The following is a 23,131-nucleotide window of genomic DNA, read 5'->3' on the forward strand; positions in this document are numbered from 1 at the left end:
CAGCAGTTTAAATAAATAAATGGAAGAAAGTGATTTTTTAAGATACTATGTTCCGCGATTAGAATCATCGTTTCAATTTAACAAGCATTGTTTTTGCTAACAAATTATGTAATAAACGTCTAAATATAATGATTGTTAATAACATGGGTAAGGTATAAAATTCGTATAAGTCGATTCGAAGCATCGTTGTAAGATCGCGAGGTGTAGAATACAGCTTTTAGTGACCTACTTGTTTAATTATTATACCCATTGTAGAATAAATTGAAGAAAAAAATTCTGAATTTAATTTTAAAAAAATCAGAAATTAATAAATTGCAAGCAAACATCTCTGGGAACATGATAAATTGCATGCAAACATATCTCCGAACATAATAAATTACCAGGCATACATATCTTGAAACATGGTAAATTGCATGCAAACATATCTTGAAACATGGTAGATTGCACGCAAACAAATATCTAAGAACTTGATAAATTGCATGCATATATATCTAAGAACTGGATAAATTGCATACTAATATAACTCAAAAGGGGTCAATATCTCAAGCAAGAAGCATAATATATTTTGAATTTACGTCAATGCCTTCTCGTCCTAAATAACATGTTGCTCCCAAGCCATCGCGCTTCCAAAGTAAAAGTTTGGAATTTGGGTAAGATTTCAGGTCTGAAATGCCGTTGATCAAGTACTTATTTGCGGGCAAGAAGTTGGTTTTGACACCGCAGATGAAAAGAGCTGACAAAAAGAAGCAAGACCAACAAATATACTGTCCCATGAAACGAGTGGATATTCCAAACTTGGTCGTGCCGAATTCAGGAACATCTAAATTGGAATAAATTAAATCCTATTGTAAATATTTATTCTAATGTTAATGAAATTGTACAAAACTGGAAAGCGGACACAATCAATTTGTTGATGCCGTCAAACATTTTAGGGAACCGATGTTAAAACATAACAAAATATGCATGGAAATAAGCTTTGATGATTTTAATGGGTTTGCGCCAGGAATGAAGAATTACTTGCTACAAGCAAAAATGGAACTCTTAATAACGCTTCAATAATTCATTAATTAAAATTTAAGGTCTGTAGTGATTATAAATAAATAGAGATTGTTACATATTCAGAAAATTGATTAGGTAGATAGCCGTTGTTTCGACTGGTAGAGGTTTATTTTGGTTTCCCATTTTGTTGGCTTCTACTCTCATCGTTAGGATTAAGAATTGTGCGGCGATCGCCTAGGGATGCGAGAAATGTCTAGCCTCCCAATGACAGAGCTTCGACCAATTGCCGGTTGGTTTTCATATCATTTATTGGCCCTGTACGGACTCGAATACATTGATAGTATACGCACTCAAGTTTTGTTTGTGTCGCGCAATTACAATTACAACAGAACTAAATTTATCGAAGGATTATGGGTAATCATTTTAGCACTGTTGAAGGTAGCGCTTCAAATTTTCTGCACATCTACTATGGGTTACTGGTAATCCTTTTAAGGTATCGCATCGAATTAGATGAATTTTCTTTACATCTATTAAGGGTTACGGGCAATTCTAAGAGAGCCGTTCAGATAAGACTTGATACTGACTTTTATGTATAAGGGTGGTTTTTTGACTGGATGTAACCTTTTTCGAATTATGTTTACTGTTTTGAAAAAAAATCCACTGAACTACAATCCGGACCCTTAATACGTGGTTAAAATTTCAAAGAGATCCTTGCAATCGTTTTTCATATAAAAAATAAAGTTGCTAAGGGTGGTTTTCATTTGCATAAAATAATTCAGTCAAAAAAAAGGGAAATCTTCCCAAAGGAATAACCTAGGAAATGTTTGCTGTGATAGCGAAAGTTTCTCGACCATTTTTAAGCTTTTTGCGCATAGCAAAAGCTTTATACGGAGACCCCTGGAAGCAGGCTGGCTGGCTAGGCGGCTGGCGTTCGTGTACATTTAAATTACGCGGCAGAGCTCACCAAACTTTAATTCTCCACCGCACTAGCGACATCTATACTAAATTCGATCATATTTTCGACGAGAAAATGCGGACTCTCGGAGGTAGCGGGAATCGAACTGACGTCGCCGGTGTGGGATGCGGATACGTCTGCGCCACTACGGATTGTTGTTAAGCTATCGATATTTTTCCTATACTTTTCCAGGCCTTTGCTTATTGGTAGCGGGAATCGAACTGACGTTGCCGGTGTGAATATCCCTAATTTCGGGTTTTGTTAAAGACAATATCACACTGCAAAAAGCGTTAATATGCCTTGGGGCATATCTTGTTTTAAGACTCGATAGGTCTGAAAACAGTATTAAATGAAAGGTTGAACATTAAATTTCAGTGGTATGGGTTTGGTCAAAACTACTTTTGGTGTGGTAGTCGTTTTACCGCGCATAGCGACTTTATAGACAATTTAACTAGGTTAGCGATCAAGGGTAATTGAACTCGGTTAGCGATCAAACGTAATTAAACTAGGTTAGCGATCAAACGTAATTAAACTAGGTTAGCGATCAAACGTAATTAAGCTATGTTAGCGATCAAATTTAATTAGATTAGGTTAGCGATCAAACGTAATTAAATTAGGTTAGCGAATAGCGATCAAGGGTAATTGAACTTGGTTAGCGATCAAGGGTAATTGAACTCGGTTAGCGATCAAGGGTAATTGAACTAAGTTCGCAATCAAGGGTAATTGAACTAGTTTAGTGATCAAGGGTAATTGAACTAGGTTAGCGATCAAGGGTAATTGAACTAGTTTGGTGATCAAGGGTAATTGAACTAGGTTAGCGATCAAGGGTAATTGAACTAGTTTGGTGATCAAGGGTAATTGAACTAGGTTAGCGATCAAGGGTAATTGAACTAGGTTAGCGATCAAACGTAATTAAACTAGGTTAGCGATCAAACGTAATTAAGCTATGTTAGCGATCAAATTTAATTAGATTAGGTTAGCGATCAAGGGTAATTGAACTCGGTTAGCGATCAAGGGTAATTGAACTAAGTTCGCAATCAAGGGTAATTGAACTAGTTTAGTGATCAAGGGTAATTGAACTAGGTTAGCGATCAAGGGTAATTGAACTAGTTTGGTGATCAAGGGTAATTGAACTAGGTTAGCGATCAAGGGTAATTGAACTAGTTTGGTGATCAAGGGTAATTGAACTAGGTTAGCGATCAAGGGTAATTGAACTAGGTTAGCGATCAAGGGTAATTGAACTAGTTTGGTGATCAAGGGTAATTGAACTAGGTTAGCGATCAAGGGTAATTGAACTAGGTTAGCGATCAAACGTAATTAAACTAGGTTAGCGATCAAACGTAATTAAGCTATGTTAGCGATCAAATTTAATTAGATTAGGTTAGCGATCAAGGGTAATTGAACTCGGTTAGCGATCAAGGGTAATTGAACTAAGTTCGCGATCAAGGGTAATTGAACTAGTTTAGTGATCAAGGGTAATTGAACTAGGTTAGCGATCAAGGGTAATTGAACTAGTTTGGTGATCAAGGGTAATTGAACTAGGTTAGCGATCGTGGGAAAGTTTCCACTGTGAAAACGAAGACAAAGCTTTTCTCTCCTAAGGTTTAAAATGCTAGTTTCTAAATAATTTCAATTAATATTTAGACTGAAGTTAAAGATATTAATTAAAACTGTCTTTGCAGACAAAGATGCGAAAAAAAAAGTACGAGATAAGTTTATAAATTAATTGCCAGAAGTACAGATATTAAAATTTTCACTTTTGAAGACATGATAATAAAACATTAAATATTTGAAAAAAATTCTTATCTTAGTTTTTTTAACTATAGTTCTAGAAAAAAATGGCATTACCAAGAATATTTTAAGGTATACTAGCTTGATGTCAGTGGATGTCAGTGTTTATTTTCGACTAACATTTGCTTTTAAGAGGTTCAAATGCTCGGATATCTGAAAAATTGAACTTGATGAATTTAAATTTTGATATTTTAAAATTGAAAATAATCCGAAGCGGAAAATTACATAGGCCGTTTGACTGTGATATAGTTATTAAAGTCGAAAAGATCGGCACCTTGATCGTGATCTTTTGAGACCTTAATGTTTGAAACTTCGAAAACTTAAAAATTAATAACACGTTTTGTTTGGTCTTAATACTGATTTTATTTTACCAGCAATCAAGGATTTTCTGTATCTGGGAGCCCGGCAGTGCTCCCCGCTAAGTCGAGCACTGACATCCTTTTCTCGAAGCAACTCACGACACTTTTAAGTCCACTAAAACTTCATGATGGGTATAGATAAAAGTCTGAAATTTTGCTTGCCGCGAGGACTGTTAATCCTAGCTATAGTTTCCAAATTTCAAGTTCCTACCCTTTATACTTTTCGAAATATCGCAGGTGAAAGTTACCTTATTTTGTCACTCACTCACCGATCATCAAAATTCAAAGGTACTTCTAGGGGAGATAGAAACTTACAATTCATGATTTAGTTTTCATTTATTTTATAAAGCACAGAAAATTTAAAACATCCCGAAATTTTTGTAAAATTGTTCTTTACCTCTTTATTTTAAAACTAGATGGCGCTGCTGTCTTTTCAACAGAAATAGTGTGTGTTCCTGATGAAAGGACGTAACGGTCCAAAGTTAACCGAAAGTTAAGTATATATTAAAGCTAATAGCAGCAGAAGCCGATTAGGCTTTACACATGAAGTACGTAACATGTGCCTGGGTGAGCTACACGATATTCTCTAAGCTCCTAGGAAAGAACCTCCAATTACGCGGAGGAAAATGTTCAGTAACGTGGCTACTTTGGATCCATCGAGAGAGAGAGAGAACTACTATAAAGACTGAGTAGGGTGTCTAAAATATTATTTAGATAAAACTATTCACAATAACAAAGATTATTTTGGAGTAAGGCGTTAAAATGTTATCAATCTGGGTAGCTTTTGCTTGAACTTTTTAAGACGCCGTGCATCTGTTTTTAACGGGGTATTTTTCTGTTCTCGCCGTTAGGCAAACCTGGCCGCCGACGGCTCGAGATGCGCCGCTCGGCCTCAACCGCTGATATCTAGCCAAGGCTTAGTGTAGTTTTCGTGTCTAATTTTATTAACAGAGCTATTTTTCTGTTGAAATTTAAAGAAAATCTTGTAATATTTAGTTGAAGACTTAGTAAATGTCTCAAAAATTTCGAAACTTGAGTTTTAAAACTTAGAATATTTTATAACGACTACCGAACGATACAGCAAATTCGCTTTCCGGCACTCCCGGTTATGTCGACGGCGAGGTCGATTCGAGGTCCCTTGCAAGAAAATAGTAATAGCCGTCGCCGATTGATCTTTCATTAAAGAGGTTATCTATGGTTAGGGGGTTCATGATTGGTTGTTCGTCTGCTTAGTTTTTACTTCGGGAATATCATGAAATCCATGGCCAAAGCTATGGAAAAGTGGGACTTGCGTACTTTATGTGTGAAGCACAATCCGCTTTTCATAGCAGTAGTAGTTTAAAAGAAATGTGTCATAACTGATGCCACATCCTTATATTAGGATATAGCTTACAATCTTTTTTGCATATTCTCTGGGGGTCGAAAAGGGTAATTCAGCGTAAATATGGACAAACGTTAGCAATTATATTGGCAAACGAAGTACATCGAGAGGGTCATGTTTTAATATAACTACCGAAGTATAACGAGAGGGTCTACAAAAAGAAGTGAGATCCTATCAAAAACATTAACATGTACAAAAATGGGCCAAGCCTCGCCTCGTGCCGTAAAACTTTCTGAGATCCCATCTGCCTTTCTGTTCTCATTCAATCGCCAATTGAACAATTATGTTATAAATTAAGTCCTTTTCGGCTTTTCCTAATTAATATCCAATATTTTTTGACTCTATCATTATTATACATCTTTGTTCGTATCAAAAATATCGTGACTTGGTAATCGCACCTTATAAACGTGTACATAGGGTTATGCATAACTCACCATATAAACTTGTACATAGGGTTATGCATGACTCATCTTATAAAGTTGTACATAGGGTTATACCATAAACGATTTAGTCAATATGACCTCGATGTATAATAATGATAGAGTAAAAGAATATTGGTTATTAATTAGGAAAAGGACTTAATTAACATAATTTTTCAGTTGTCGATTGAATGAGAACAAAAAGGCAGATTTGGCTATACATGGGATCTTAGAACGTTTTACGGCAGAGAGGACACGAAGCGAGGCCCACTTTTGTACATGTTAATGTTTTTCATAGGATATAATATTCACCTCATAGAACCGAATACTCTAACCGGAGCCTCCGAGATATCTAGCCCCGTGCCTATCGCGAAGCGAGAATATTTTTTTAACTCATTTGGTTCACCGTGTTTTTTCACTTGGGGGCGCTTTTAGTATCGTAAAATAAAAATAAGTTCAGTCTCGTGACCCCGTCGAATGCAACAATATTTGGGCATGGCATAGACGTAGAGCGGTGAAACCGAGGTCGCGGATAGTAAAAAAATGTTTTAGAAAATTTCCGAAGACCTTTATTAACCAATCAAGCCAAGGAAGTAAAGGATAATAAAGCTAAGGGTAAAAATGAAAGGTTACGAAGGAGTAAAAGAATTCCTCTTATGGTATAATAAAACTGTTAATTAGCAACCTCAAGAAGTTTTGTTTTACTAAAAAAACAACAATGTTAAAATCTCATAATTAATTTTGTTGTCCACACAATATAACCAAAAGATTCAATAAAAATAGGCCCTAAAACAATTACATTAATTTAAGGGTGACCCTTGCCCTTTCATAATATTTTTATATTTGCCCCATAAAATATCAACGACAATTTATGGAAGACCCCCCTTCGCAACTGTTATAAAAGCGGCATCTAGTACACATATTGCGTGAAAATATTTCCTCTATGAAACTGGATATTTCCCCACATAAAAATCGACATGCACGGGCCTATGTATCTCGGAGGTTCCGCTTAACCTAACTGTAAATTTTTAATACTAAAGTAAAATGCATATGCGTAATATTTTTAAAATTATGCAGATATTTCATAATAAATAATTTTACTAAAGATATTTCATAATAAATAATTTTACTAAAGATATTTCATAATAAATAATTTTACTAAAGATATTTCATAATAAATAATTTTACTAAAGATATTTCATAATAAATAATTTTACTAAAGATATTTCATAATAAATAATTTTACTAAAGATATTTCATAATAAATAATTTTACTAAAGATATTTCATAATAAATAATTTTACTAAAGATATTTCATAATAAATAATTTTACTAAAGATATTTCATAATAAATAATTTTACTAAAGATATTTCATAATAAATAATTTTTCTAAAGATATTTCATAATAAATAATTTTACTAAAGATATTTCATAATAAATAATTTTACTAAAGATATTTCATAATAAATAATTTTACTAAAGATATTTCATAATAAATAATTTTACTAAAGATATTTCATAATAAATAATTTTACTAAAGATATTTCATAATAAATAATTTTACTAAAGATATTTCATAATAAATAATTTTACTAAAGATATTTCATAATAAATAATTTTACTAAAGATATTTTGGTGAAAAAAAACTAAGATAAGAATTTTTTCAAATATTTAATGTTTTATAATCATGTCTTCAAAAGTGAAAGTTTTAATATCTGTACTTCAGGCAATTAATTTATATACTTATCTCTTACTTTTTCGCATCTTTGTCTACAAAGACAGTTTTTATTTTTGCACACGCCAGATGGCCTAGCAAAAATTTTAGTATCTATACGGGACAAATAAAACCTCCAAAGAGGTAATACCGGGAGAATACGCCAGTGGCTGATCCCTTGGACGACGACGTTCTTTTCTCGTTGACGAGAGGAAAGCCACTCCGTAATAAAGTCTTTCTGAGTGTGTACGATGGGAAGCGTATTGCGCTAGTTGCCTTATCCCTCGATCGATGTTCGGGGCCCGCAATGTTCGCCCTTCGCCTAGGCGCCTCGCTATCATGGCGATTCAATATTATGTACGTCGGTAATCTCGTATTTTAAGCTTAAGATGATACTGAGAAATAACTAAGGGGAGATTGCAGCTGAGAAGAAGACCGCGCGCTCCGCTTTACCGGGAGACGGAAGTCATATTTTAATGTACGCGGGAAGCTAATATTGTCATTGCCGACTGCCCGACTGACGACGACAATGCTCTAAGCCTTTCCTTATCTGAATTGTCTACTTTGATTTAAATATTAATTTTTCAAGCTAAGTATAATTTTTGTGAACTAAGTGAGACCATTTTTGTTCGTAATATATATTGTTTTTCTAATAGCTCCTTAGAAGATTGCGTCAAGGTGTTTTTATTTACTACTTTAAGAGGAATTTTAGCTTGACCATTGAAGCAAAACTGTATGAGGCCATTGCCCAGCGTCCACTGAGCCGCTTTGTCACATTATCTTACACTATCACATGTTGTGATAACTCGGATATACTGTTGAGATTATTTTGAAGTTCCTAACTCTCAATTTTGAAGATATTTATTGTCTTGAAGTTATTTACTTGAAGTTCCGATATAATTTTATAAACAGATTAGCATCATTAGCCGATACTGTAAATTAACGGATGTCAATATCAAAGCTTAACCAATATTTTTAACTCAATGAATCTAAAATAACAATATAATCTTTAATATTTAAGAAATATTCAGGTAGTATTTATGAAATATAAATTAAAAGACGCAGTAATTGTCTCGATTAGTATAATCAATTGTCGGTAAGTGTACTCATACAAATGGGCAATTGATTTAAGTTCCTATATAAAAACTAGTTCAAATAAAACGAAAATTATATATTTCTCCTTTAATATTACAAAACGTTAAAATTTCTATTTTTGGCTTGAAAAAATTACGGGAGTTTTGCAAAGAAGCTGCTAATTTTTGTGTCAGAAAATAATAAATTTGATCTTCTTTTAAATTAACATGATATATTAAAACTAGCTTGATATCTTTTCCAGTAGATAATTGTTTGATATTGATATTTTAGTTTCATTGATTTTAAATAAACTGTTATTAACATCGGTTAATTTACGATATTGGCCAATTTATCATCACTAATAGTTCAAATAATTTCAATTAAACGGTTCAAAACCTTTAGGATAAGCTTAGTTTTATAATGAGTAAAATTCTAATTTTAAATTTATTTATCGTAAATAATTAATTTGTCGTAGATAATTAATCTATCGATTGGCCAATTGATCATCACTAATAGTTTAAATAATATCAATTAAACGGTTCAAAACCTTTAGGATAAGCTTAGTTTTATAATGAGTAAAATTCTAATGTAAAATTCTGATTTTAAATTTATTTATCGTAAATAATTAGTTTGTCGTAGATATGTTATCGTAGATAATTAATTTATCAAAGATAATTAATTTAGTACCTTAGTGTAATTTATGTTGAAATAAAAATACAGCAATGAAAGACGGCAATGAAAGAGGAAGTGACGTACATATGGGATGGGTAAATGTTTGGCGGGAGATTCAAAGGTCGATTTGGATTTGGTTTAGAAAAATAAGAGAATACGGTTTTAAGGGGGAAGACAACTGAAGAATAATCAAAATAGCCCGTTTTAGTTCGAGTCCAGTCCCCAAAATAACAGCCCTATACGGATAAAATTTTACTGACTTATAGTTCAAACATGGAACTAACTAACGCTAGGGACGGTTCGCAAGCGTGAATATCTGAGAAATGTTCGGTGACAACGCACCCTATCGAGCATTTGGTGTGAACCGGAAAAGTGATTCAATTTTTAAAAGGAGGGGGGTAGCAAAAATCCTTAAAAGAAGTTCCAATTGAGACTGACTAAGGCTTAGTTTGGGTCTACCGTCTATTTAGTTTAGTTTACCTGTTTTACCAATTACCATCGCCTTTCTTGACGCATGGAACCAAAGCTCGATGAAACTAAACAATGTTTAACGCGAACACATGCGAAACGCTTGGAATTTTAGCTCCTACGAAAAACAAAAGGGAGATAACTGATAATGAAATCACTTTTTCAGGTTTGTTTACCTTTGTATACATTCTGTTCTATTCTGTAGTTTGTATGGAACCAACTCTAGCAGCTGTTACATGGCTGTTAGTTCCATTCAAGATTATAATTAAGTTAAATTAACTAAAAATAATAATCTCAATCTCAATGTCAAATGCTAACATAGCAGATGAGGATGACGACTACGCTAGGTTTGGGAATTTAATCTATGCGCAAGATAATGAAGGTGCAATTGCATTATTGGACGTTACAAATAAGGATACCACAAATGAAGTGTATGTATCTTTGTTAAAGATTAATGTCAGCTTAAATCTTATATGTATTTGTTTTCAGTAGGAAGACATCCAAATTATATAAAAAAACGATCTGAAGATCACTATTTGATAACATGTAAGTAAAGGTTACAAGAGTTTTCACTAAAAGAGCTTTAACGTTCCCCCAGTGTTGCCAGCACATTAGTGAGGCACTTTCAATCAAAGAGAAAGCCTAGTAGTTACAGACAAGTTCAGTACTTCAGATAACTGATTCACTGGAAATCTGACAACACTGTAGTGAAATTAAAGCTAAGACAGAGTGGAGAAAATTTTTCTAACCCCTTTTTGGTGTATTACAGTAGATGATTACAATGAAAAGTTTCATTTAATTTGGAATAATGCGAAGAAAAATTTGAAATCCTTTCAAGATGAATTGCCTACAACAGCGATGAAAAATTTAGCTTTGGATTGGGTAATGAAAATCAGTGCGGTTGAATCTACATTTTACATGAACATGAAATCTCATTTTCAAGAATTATTTACAAAAACCAAAAATGACGAGATATACACCAGGTTCAAAAAGTTACATGATACAAATGAGCGGCCTCAGTTTTATTTGGGAAGTGAAGATGTTAGTATTTTTACATTATTTAATGTAATATGATTAATTTAAAACTGAACCATCTATTTGAATTTATAGGACAATTGTGAACTTACGATTGGGGAAAAAGAGGCAGTGACGTCTAATTTTATGGATTTTGTCTACCAAGCTGGAAGATTATTAAACAAGGAAACTAATACAAGCACTACCGCATCTGGCTCTCCATCAAAAGGCAGTGTTACAGCCTTGTATTTCGTTACTGGAGTGATAATTAACAAACTAGTCAAAAAAAGGATGTTCGAAACCGCTAAAGTGAAAATTGGGAGGATAATTGGAGAAGTAATGCAGGAAAGAATGATTGAGAACGTTCGTAAAGAATGGCGGGAATGGGTTGATAAACAAAACCGAAAAAACCTCAAATAAGCTACAGAAGAAGCATTTGAAATGTTTCAGCATATGAACCAAATTATAGAGAGCTTTTACAATGAGTCATTCGTAGAGGATAAGGGCAACTTAGCATACGATGCTGTAGTTGAAGATGAAATGTTTCAAGCAAAATGGGCAGGCATATGTGAACAGGCAGGAGTAAATGTTAAGGAGGCAAAAGGAATTTTGAGCCTTATCGCCAAGACCTTTATCAACACCATTGGAAATGGGCATACCAATGCCTTGAAAAATCAGCGTAAAGCTGATGTGAGAAAAAAGAGATTGGACACAAAAGCCCGAACTCAAGAAAAATTAAAATCTAAATTGACAAATAAAGCCAAATCAGACGTAAAATATGAAGTTTATAAAAAACATAGCTTTGTGATTTAACATTAATACAGTATTAATTAATACATTGTTATAGTAAGCTACTGTGAATATTTTTTAAGTGCAAGTCAATAAAATAATTGCAGGGTTCGTAGAAACCCTCAATTGTGATACTTTTTAAAATGAATCATCAGGGAACGCCTCACTTTCTTCAGTGTTTGCCCCACTCATTGATTTGAGAATTAATTTTCCTTCTTTTAGCGTTTGTAGTGTTTGGGAACTTCTTGAGAATTGATACAAGTTAGGGCTTCGTCCGGCTTTGCACAATTGCCGAACCTTGCTGAACATTTGCTCCAGTGGGTCTTGATTCAAGTGTGCCGTTAAAACAAACTGAGCTCCTTTTTCAAGTAGCAGTGGAACTATTTCCAAAACACATTTAGCTATTGAATGAATATTTAAATCCAGTTGTCAGGCCTCTGATCATGAACTGCAGCGCGTGAGTGGCGATAGGCTTTTCTTTGTATGTTTTATTTCTAATTTGTTCAATTTTTTCATTGTAGTTATTTAATCGTGTGTAGCCAATAATGTTCCCAGTTTCCACTCTATACACCAGGTCTTCTTCAATTTTAATTTCGTCTAATAGGAGCGCAAAATGCTCTGGCTCAATCTGTGATTGAGCTGTTTTCTTCACTTTATTGAATTCATTTTGCATTTTAATAAATTGGCTTCTATGAAATCCTGAGCTCGTTCCAATGTTTGCAGAATGACGTTTAAGTGTTGATTTTGAAGGCAACTGCATTATTTTCGACTTTTGTAAGACATCATACAAGGCCCCTGACTTTCCATGCATATAGAGGCACCACTGAACTATAACTGGGTGACACCTAATTCTGTTTGCGTGCTTGTTTTGGAGCATTTTCAACTGTGTTTTTAAGAACAGGGCTGGGAAATCTTCTATCTTATTATCAATATCTGATTTAACCTTCTTTTCCAAAATATCCATCAGTTCTTCATGATCATCATCCTCCAGGTCTTTTCCCTCCTTCTTGATTTCTTTTTCAAGTCTTTTCTCTAGACTTTTCACTTTAGTTTTAAGCATAGTTTCCTTTTTTTTTTGCTATTTCTGAGGTTTTCAACAAGTAAACTTTTACTTAAGTTTTTGAGATGAGAAATGTTAGACACAGCTTTTTTCTTTCTTTGTACAATATATTGCGAAAACTAGCCCTCTGTTTGATGCAGTATAAACAGCGTAGTTTTACAATACTAGCCGGAATTAGTAAACAACACTTTTGACTATGGACTGCCATTAAACTCGAATCTTGAAAACCAGTCTTAAGCTGATGGTTTGAATATATTGTCACGTTATCTTTATCAGGATTCCCTTTGCAAACCTGAAAATTATCCTTTAAGTTTTTGAGACATTGTTCTAACGAATTTTGATTATCAATTTGTTGAGGTAATTTACTCAAAATGGAGCTTTCTGTGATGGATTTGCCTAATATTTCAAAGCTAGCTTTGAAGGATTCATCAATAACTATGCACATAACAACATTTCCAACTTCTTCATCTACCATTCTAACTTTCAAACAGCTATCTAGAAAAGTTAATGACCAAGGGGAGGAACACACGCTGAAGATATTTTTTAAGTCTATAGTCGAGACATTGTCGTCGTAACCTTCCTTTTGATAAGAAGATGGGATTACATCTTTTGCAGTTGAGTTGTCACCTGTTGATTGAATGCCAGCTTCCGCTGTTTGAGCTTGAATATCCATCAATTGAGTTAGTGGAGCTTGAATATCCCTCAATTGAGTTGGTGGAGCTTGAATATCCCTCAATTGAGTTGGTGGAGCTTGAATATCCCTCAATTGAGTTGGTGGAGCTTGAATATCCCTCAATTGAGTTGGTGGAGCTTGAATATCCCTCAATTGAGTTGGTGGAGCTTAAATATCCCTCAATTGAGTTGGTGGAGCTTGAATATCCCTCAATTGAGTTGGTGGAGCTTGAATATCCCTCAATTGAGTTGGTGGAGCTTGAATATCCCTCAATTGAGTTGGTGGAGCTTGAATATGTGTCCCTGGGGATGCATCATCGTTGGCTTCGATATTAAGATCATCCAACAATTCGACATCTGGAGGTGGAGCAATCCCAATTGGTTTAAGGATTGAAACATACTCCTGAATAATACATTGAATTATATAGTAAATACTAAATAACCTTTTGATTTTAATTTAATATATTACACTTACTTTAGCATTGTGAATTGGGTTTGGATATTGCGCAGTCGGACCATTTCCACCAACAAAATGCTTTGTGCATAAATATGTGTTTCTATTGACACGATCAATGGGGTAGTCTTTCCTACCTAACCATTCTATCCATTGCTTACAAATTTCATAATTACGCTTAGGTTTAGGAAAAGGGATAAAATCTACATCTTTCATGTACTGTTTATGAGCTTGGCGATTGTCACTTCTACAACCATGATATACACAAATCTTAGGTCTCACCATATTTATAATTATTTTAAAAACAACATAGCAGACGACTTCTACAGCAGATCCCGTATATAAGTACGAAAACTAAATTATAGGTGGCGTTAAGAATCTAGCCCATTTCCGTTTTGAATCACCAAATTTCAGGAGGGGGGAGTTAAAAGCGGGAGGGTTTATCAACGAATGTTTTTCAGAGAGACTAATGCGAGTTCTATCGGTGCGGACCGTCCCTAGCGTTAGTTAGTTCCATGGTTCAAACCTTCTCCTAACGATTAAAATATTTTTCATTATTTTTAACTCAATATTTAAGTCAGAATATTTTTTCCCGCCGGTGAAGTTTTGGATGTAGTTATTAGAGTGCAACTCTTACAATTTAATACCTAATGTTTTGTCCAATATGTCATTCGAAAGATAATTTTGAGCTGTATCGATTAACATAATTTTCAATTAAATCCGTCCACTAATAAAAGAGCTGCACCAGAAAAACTTCAAATTTAGACAGCTTCAATACTTAATTCCTAGAGGGCACCCTATCTGGGTATAGGCTAAACTCTAAACTTCTCATACTATGTAGAAGTTTTCCTTCTATGCTGGTATAAAAACTGGCGGAACGCAGGGCAAAGGTAAAGCTGGTCGGCTGGCCCCCGCACCGAGATTTTGAAGTTCTTTTGTTGTACAGAACTACCGAGGGAGGGGTATATACGGGAGACTATGAATGCGATTTAGAAAGGCTTCATTCGCTTCGTCAAAGAATTTTGCTGCTCGTGGATTTCGGGGCTATTCCCGCTTATCACCAACAAAATTCTAGTTTACCCTTCTTGAAATTAGGCCTCACTGACCCTCTCCCTGGTGTTCAAATAAAATTTACTTAACTAAATGATTTGTAATAATTAAAGGGAGTCAGAAATAGTCATACAACCAGTTTTAATCGATTTAGATTAATTTAAAGCAATTTTTATGTTATTTTATTATTCTAAATATAGATAGCTTCCACTAAAAGGGCTTGAGATATTTCCTCCTCCCTCTCAGCTTTAACTGCAGTGCAGTGTTGTCAGGCCCTCTCAAATTAGCCGAGTTAGTCAAGTAACGAGTGAAACCGAACTGCTAGCCTTCCTCTTTACATTGGCTCACAAACGGTCTGGCGTCGAAAAGAGATGTGGTCGTTGTCGTTGTCTGATACTTGGTATTGCCGTAATATTTCTTCCTGAAATGTCGATGGCACTTTTTGCGACTAAGAACTTCACTTGGTGGTCTATTTCTTTTCGATTAACTTGGTTTTTTCTTAGGGGTGATTAAGGAAGACTTAACTCTGTTGCCATATACATTTTAATTTCGAAGTTGGTTAGCGATATAAAGTCTTAGGAAAAGTTTTGCTAAATAAATTAAAAACTGATCTCGTTGTAACAAAATTGACTACTAGTGGCGGTAGAGAGGGGCGAAGACTGAGTATCCCTCCATCTGGGCTCGCTCTTGAGTCTTGTTAGAGGGGATACTGTACGCCCCCAGTAGAGGGATGACACTGAGTTAAGAGAGAAGAGTATGACGTTTGCATACGCAGCACTGCCATTACTGTATTAAGATGATGCTAAGGTTCACTAACCGTAAACTACTTTTACATTTTAGGAGCAAGACTCACACCTTATCTGACGCTCAAATTATCCCTTCTTTCGAATAGCGCTACATTTATTGTGCATTAGGCCTAGTTCAGACCCTCTTAAATGTCACCATGTTTCAGATGAGTACTTCAGTGCCTTCAAAGCTATACTAAATGTACTTTCAATAGGGAAGAGAAGTACAGCTCTAGTTTTATAGCTCTAGATTTATAGGTATTGTAGTTTCAAGAAAAAAAACTTAACAGATATTACAAGCGTTTTTATTGAAAAAGGGGTAACGGTGTCACGCGAGGGGCAAACCACTCGCGTAATGGTGGTCAATGAAAGAAATTGTGCTATCCAAAGATAAAATTCCCGTAACATTCTCAGGTGTTCACATGTCAGGTGGACGGATTTAATTGAAATTTTTTTTAATCGATACAGCTCAAAATTGTCTTTCGAATGACATATTGGGCAAAAAATTAGGTATTGAATAACTACAGCCAAAACTTCACCATCGGGAAAAAATATTCTGACTTAAATATTGAGTTTAAAATAATGAAAACTATTTTAATCGCTAGGAGAGGGTTTAAACTATAAGTGAGTAAAATTTTATCCGTATGGGGCTATTATTTTGAACACTGGACTCGAACTATTTTGGGTTTTCTTCAGTGGTCTTCCCCCTTAATGAAAAATGTCGAGGTGAACATCCCCTCTTGTTCAGGTCGCTATCTATCCCTGATCAGTAACGCACGCCCTTTCCCTTTCACTGGTAATCTTAACCGCGCTTGGAAAAAAAATTCCCCATTTTCAAAGATGCGAGATCAGGTTCGTCTCACCTAATGTTCCATACATTAAAGCCTTCATGACAGTTATTTCTATCGGCGTTAGTATAGCGTTGAATAATAATAAATGGTTAACTGAATTCCGGTACAGGGATGGTTTATAGAAGGAAAACTTCTAAATATCCACTATAATACCTACTACACGGGGGATAGAATTGTGTTATTCCCCGCAGATCTAAGCGCCATCGTTTGAAAAAGATTCGAATTTTAGGTCAGTGGTCCTCCCCCTTAAGTACCCACTCCAACCCTATTGTTTAGATTTAGATTTGGGTTTCGAATCATTTAAATTTTCAGAGAATGGTGTCCCTGGATACTTTTGAAGTGTTTTGCTTATTTCCGCTCTCGCGAATTTCCAGGAGGCTGAAAGTATTTGACTTATTTTCGCCCTTTTTCAACCTTGTCTTGCTGTGAGTTTTCAGGGTTCATACAAACCTGGAAAAATCAGGGAAATAAATAGTTGACAAAAACCTCATGCAAATTTAGAAATTTTACCTCTCCGTGTGACGTTGTCCAGGAGAGGTTCTGTAACGGCCGTGTCTGTCTGTGTGTGTGTCTGTCTGTCCGTTGTTACACCCATGTGACCGCGTTCGCAGTTTGCGTATCGGAGCAAGCGTGTTCGCCATTTCCGAACTGCTTTCACAGTCACGGAAATGGCTCCTCTACTTGAGTTTTCACACCACCATCTTCTGGTCTTTGTCCATCCCACACGGACACCAGTCTGTTCTTACTGGCTTCTAATCACCACCATCTTCTGGTCTTTGTCCATCCCACACGGACACCAGTCTGTTCTTACTGGCTTCTAATCACCACCATTTTCTGGTCTTCGTCCATTCGACTTGGACACCAGTCTGTACATACTGGCTTCCAATCACCACCATCTTCTGTTCTTTGCCAATCCCACATTAACACCAGTCTGCACTTACACTGGCTTCTAAACACCACCATCCACTGGTCTTCCGTCTATTCCACATAGACGCCAATCAGTATCATTGGCTTCTACTCCATTATCATCGTTTGGTTTTAGGATATACGCGGCGATCAGCTAGGGTTACGAGAAACGTCTAGCCTCCCTAAGGCGGGATCGCCACCAAAGGTTTTCGCAATTGCGCTTTTTCCTTACTATTATGATGGAAACGAATCGTATATATACCCCAAAATTTGAAGAAAGCGGGCAAGAGGGGTACCCTTCACTTTAAACGTCAATATTAGCAAAGTTTGAGATGATAATAGGTATAACTTTATTTTAAACGATTTAACTATTATTAATGTTAATTATTGAAGATTAAAATAATTATATTTATTTAAATATTAAAGATAAACCTCTCGAGCAAAGAGAGAGATTATCATTGCCTCCTATATCTACCAAGGCCCGTGCATGCGATATATTTCCTTCATTGCCTCCTATATCTATCAAGGCGCGTGCATTGTGATATATTTCATTCATTGCCTCCTATATCTATCAAGGCCTGTGCATTGCGATATATTTTTCAAAACAACAACAAAAATGGGAAGCTCCTCTCAGAAATATAATAATTTCTTTTCTCTGTATATGAAATGAAAATATGGATAATATTGCGCTCCTTCTTTAATGGTATGAATCCTTGCCTGTCTAATAATATTTTACGTAGAAGTAATACGTTTTTAGCGAAGTCTAGAGAGGATAAACATAAGCGAGATTGTTTCGGAAAAAAATACTGCTTCCACTAATGGGTTTATACTCCTGGTTACTGTTGTATAGAGTAATCATGATAAAAGCTTAAACAATTACGAGAGGACAGAACTTTTTTATCCTCTTGTTTTATTCTTAATAAGAATATAAAACATTTATTTTGTATCAAAAAATATTTTTTGGTGCTAAGATTGCTTTGAAAAAATCCAAACGGCTAGACATTGGTAAAAAAGACAAATGATATTTTTCAAATCTAATGAGATAACGCCCACCTAGTTGAAAATTGCCCTTTTTAATCCGCGGGAGCCATTCGTAATGAGAATTTCGATGCTAGTAAGGTTGTCAATTAAACTACCGGTATATTATTGTTGTTGGAAATTGGATATTATGTCAAATTAAGTGGTTGTAAAGAGCCAGCAGGTTTTTGCTGCTTCTGTTTGTGAGTATTTGATTTTTGTATGTAAAATGGAGGAAGATAATGTTGAGAGTAAGGATGAAATGCGGAAGCGCAAAGCGCGGGAAAGGAGAGGGCAAAAAGGTCGACGTTTTCATTGGATACTTAAGGTTATATAATCTTCTCGACACGGAGAGGTAATATTTTGGTTTTCCCAACTTGTTAGTAATTGCTTCAAACAGAGGCCGAGTAGTTAAGCAAAATGTTCATGACATGAACATACCCTCCATTGGATTAATATTTCACTAATCTTTGGAGGCTCATGGCTCTGGTTCTACTAGAGATAAGGGGATGTCCTTCGAGTATGTTATAATCTTATTTGCCCCCCATCCAACGATACTAAAACCTTGGGATTTCGTCAAACAGGGGCCTAGTAATTAAGCAAAATGTTCGTGAATATTCCCTTCATAGGATTAACATAACAGTATATTTGTAGTCTCATAACTCTGATTATATTAGAGATACGGGGATGCCTTTTGATTATGTAATTGTCCTATTTACCCTTCCTCCTTCGTTAACATTTGCTCCATAGGATGCTCCATATACGTGAAAAATCTGGGAAACTCATGGAAGTATATGGGGAAAAACCTGGAAATCTCAGGGAAATTTGTTTCCAAAGTTGTATGAACCCTGCCTATTATGTTGGTTTTCTTTTTAGCAGGGACGGAAATAATATAACTTTGAGGCACTTATAGGGGTCACTGCCTAACTGGACCAATGTCCCATAAATTGATTAGGTGTGCAAAAATGTCCTATCCATACTGGACCAGCTTGTTACAAATCATTATGGCACTGTTAGTTTATGACATCTGGACGTTCACAAGTCTAGGGCATATGTTTTAAGCGCAACTTTATGGCATCTGTTTGTGAATAGGGGAGAAACTGCACATCGGAATCAGTTAACTTCAGATAAGTTGAGAAGCACAGGGAAAACCAGTAGAAGCTTAAATTTTTAACTTACATTTTTGTGATAACAAGCCCAGAACTTCCGGGAACTTCAAAGAGATTAAGAGAATGAATTTTTTAGTCTGGTGAATGTACTTTACAGGTCTGGTAAGAATGGTAAGCGAAGATAATTGTACTGCCCAAATAATTGTTAAAACAGTTGTCAACACGTAATTCTATGGACAAAAGAAAAATGCATTTTGTTTAAGGTCAACTAGGCATACTACATGGTTTCTCAGAACAAATATGTTTTCTGTGAGAAGACAAGATGAAAGTTACTTAAAAAAAACTGAATTAGCAACCGCTGATTTTTAAAAGTATGACATTATTAAAAATAAGAAGAGGTTTAATTATAATATGGTAACTAAAATCAGAAGAACATTTCGCTTTCGTAATTTTAATATCTATGGCCAGTAGCCCTATCTTGGAACACTTTTTGGAAAATCAAGAAGGCCTATGTCAGTGCGAAATAATTTACAAACGTGAAAAAGACGACGTTTGAACTATTGCCAAACGATAGCAGTCACTTTTCCAGCAAAAACGATTTTAGAAAACTTGATGACAATCTTGGAAATGTCCGTCCTAATTGGATCACCCCTGTAATAATTTGAAACAACCCTAATTGTAATAATGGGCATGTATCTTAATAGAGTTGCTAAGATAGCGATCAAAGCTTTCCACATTATCGTACTCTATTTTACTGCACTTACGTCGCCCATGATTTGCTCTATACAAAGTTGTCACCCCACTTTTGAAAGGCCGTTTGTGAGCAAAACATTTACCGAAAGGCTAGCATTTCAAATTTGAATCAGTACTTGACTAATTTGGCTCATAGAGGTCCTGACAACGCTGCACTGAAGTTAGAGCTGAGAGAGGGGGGAGGAATTTTCTATAGCCCCAACAGTGGACAATATCTATTACGTCATAAAATCCTAGTACCATGATCGTTCACATATTGCTCTGCAAATAAATTACGCATCATTTCTCGAGATGCTTTAAATTGATCTCTGGCCGTGCACTAGCTCGTGTCATAACCTGTTTCCAATAGGGCATATCTTGTTTTTTATTCAAAAATTTATAAGCCATCTCTTTACGACACAACTTTCTCTAGTCAACATATTTGACCATTTAAGAGGCCAAATAGAAAGATGAATGAACAGTTGCATATTGGTGTGCAATCAACGTGTTCCAAACTATACCACTCTTGTAGAATACTACGAAATTATTTAATACTGGCAATTTGGCGACAAACCAAATGGCTCTAAAATATGTTTTCGTTGCTGTAACCTAATAATTTATCTGAGCTGTAACGTAAAAACTTACCACTAGGCTGAATGCCCCAAATATATCAGAACTAACATCTGATATATACGGATATGCTGTTAACGTTGTAAAATAATCGTACTTCACCGGAAGCGACGTACTGTTCAAGCGTCCGTCTGAGTAGAGTGACAAATTAATCTCTTCCTTAAAAATGTTAAATGATTAGGTTTAGATTTATTTGTAGTCAAACTTCTTTTTTCTTACATCAAAAAAGAGATGATTTTTGAATTCGTCAAACCTAAAAAGAAACACTGAATTAATGAGGGAATAAAAATATAGTTTTATAGGTTAGGCTAGTCTAAGAGGATATAAAAATTAGCTTAAATTACTTTTGGGAAACGATAACCGACAAGTTAAGTAAAAGAAACTACGTATTAGCTAGGTGTGGTTGGGGGTGGTGAGGGCTTGTAAAGCTTTGTCCACATTGAACTCGCGCTTGCGTGTTCACATCTTCGCAATTGATCACGAAAAACATTTGCACTTCTGTTCTGATACACGGAAAAATTTTCCTTTTCCCATTCTGATAGCCAATAAAGTTTGAGCAATCATTGTGTCATCTGCCCTTCTCCATTGACGTTGTCCAAAGAGAAAAACGAAACTAATCGCCCCAGCCTTCCTCTTTTCTGTGATTGGTGCTTTTCTCGCGAAGGCGCGAAATTCTTGGCTTAGTCGCAAGAAATTTGTATCTTCGCGAGGTCAGGACGCAATGTAGCGAAAACCCGATGTGAACAGTAGCGCGATCTTGCAAACAAGCAAAGCGAAGATGCGAACTCGCAAAATATGTCAGTCCTGGACAGGCCTTTAGTTTCGTATGCGCTAATGTAGTAACAAAATTCATGTTTTCTAACTCGCTAAGGTAATATTCGAGATGGCTCGACGGTTGGGATAAATTAAGTTCTTACCACGCCTAGCTAAAAAGGTATTTTCGTCTATCAAATATCCACATACAAACCACAAACACACTCACACATCATAAACGAAAAAGTCTTTCAAACTCGTAGCTAAAAGCCGATTACAACTATATATATCCTCCCTCGCTAACCGTTAAAAACCGGAGTAAAGAGAAAATATTTTAATCCGTTTCGATACGGCCGTCCGTCAAATGAACCCTAAACTTTATCCTCGCCGCAATCTAACCGGGTGAATACTTTGACGATGCCGTTCTTATTTCTTTCCCAATGCTTCGAAGAGCCGAAAGAGGATCTTTTCGTAACTAGGGTCCAACCAAACTTGTTTTACGTCCGAAGTCGGAAAAAATTGCCGCTACCTCATACCATAACGCTAATGTATTTCCTTTCGTAATTTTTTCACATTACGAGCTCCAACGTGGTAGTGGACCTTGTCTTAATCGGTTTCTACCCACACTTGTTCATGGCGTACCCCGGCCACAAACAAACATACACCAATAGCGTTCCGTTGTATTTTTTCAAGAAATAAAGCGAGGGAAAATTTGCTTTCTCTCACCTCTAACCGTAAGCATATAACGATTTCTTTACATTATACCGAGCGGGTTTACTGACCACTGCATTCCTAAACATGGGATAGCATTTCTAGTCGTTCTCAAGTCTTAGTCTTACGTTGGTAGTAGCAATATTTTGTTAAACATATAAATGTTAACTCGGCTCGGCTCGATCATTTTCCAGCCAAGCCGAGACCCAGTTCGGCTCGAGTCGCTGCTTTTTTGACCCCAGCCGAACCGAGCTTTTAACAAGACGACCCAAGGGCTCGTAATAGCAGCCACATCGTACTTAACAGGCGTACAGAAAATTTGAGTGAATAGCCCCTCGATGCGCTACCTTTAACTGTTTTAAAAGTATTACTTTTTCGTTTTGCGCTCTTTAGAGCTAAAACGATTGTTCTGACCCCTGCTGGCAGGCTGGGTTTTTCCTGTGACCTGATGAGTTTCGTCATAAGTATTTCGAAATTCCCGAGATTTTTAACTGAAAATTCACCCGCAGTTCACGTTACACCTCATAGGTAGCGTAACGTAATTTATTCCAAATGAAATTCTTTTTCTACCGCACCGAGAACCGATCCCGCGACCTCCTGATCCATACTTGAGGTCAGTTAAGACGCCTGCCCTAACCGACCGAGGCACGCTCGCTTAGTACCTAGACTGAGTTAAGCGAAAATCAAGTCAAGAGAAGAGATAGGAAGAAGGGACTGGACACCCCCCCTCCCAGACGCGCGCCGCTGGGTGCAACTGAATAAGCG

At 35.8% G+C, this 23,131-nt stretch overlaps 1 protein-coding gene across 1 annotated transcript; it reads left to right on the forward strand.

Annotated features, from left to right (window-relative positions):
• The first annotated feature begins 10,209 nt into the window (after positions 1-10,209).
• Positions 10,210-11,677, forward strand: LOC149639846 (uncharacterized). The gene is made up of 6 exons (XM_089850826.1): positions 10,210-10,264; positions 10,323-10,379; positions 10,603-10,874; positions 10,944-11,234; positions 11,298-11,618; positions 11,672-11,677. The coding sequence occupies exons 1-6, from the start codon at positions 10,210-10,212 to the stop codon at positions 11,675-11,677; spliced, it is 1,002 nt and encodes a 333-aa protein (XP_089706952.1).
• The last annotated feature ends 11,454 nt before the right edge of the window (positions 11,678-23,131 follow it).

The sequence above is a fragment of the Phalangium opilio genome, unplaced genomic scaffold (assembly GCF_054372755.1).
Source record: "Phalangium opilio isolate 3A_F unplaced genomic scaffold, DU_Popi_V2 ptg000094l_1, whole genome shotgun sequence".
Classification (NCBI taxonomy): domain Eukaryota; kingdom Metazoa; phylum Arthropoda; class Arachnida; order Opiliones; family Phalangiidae; genus Phalangium; species Phalangium opilio.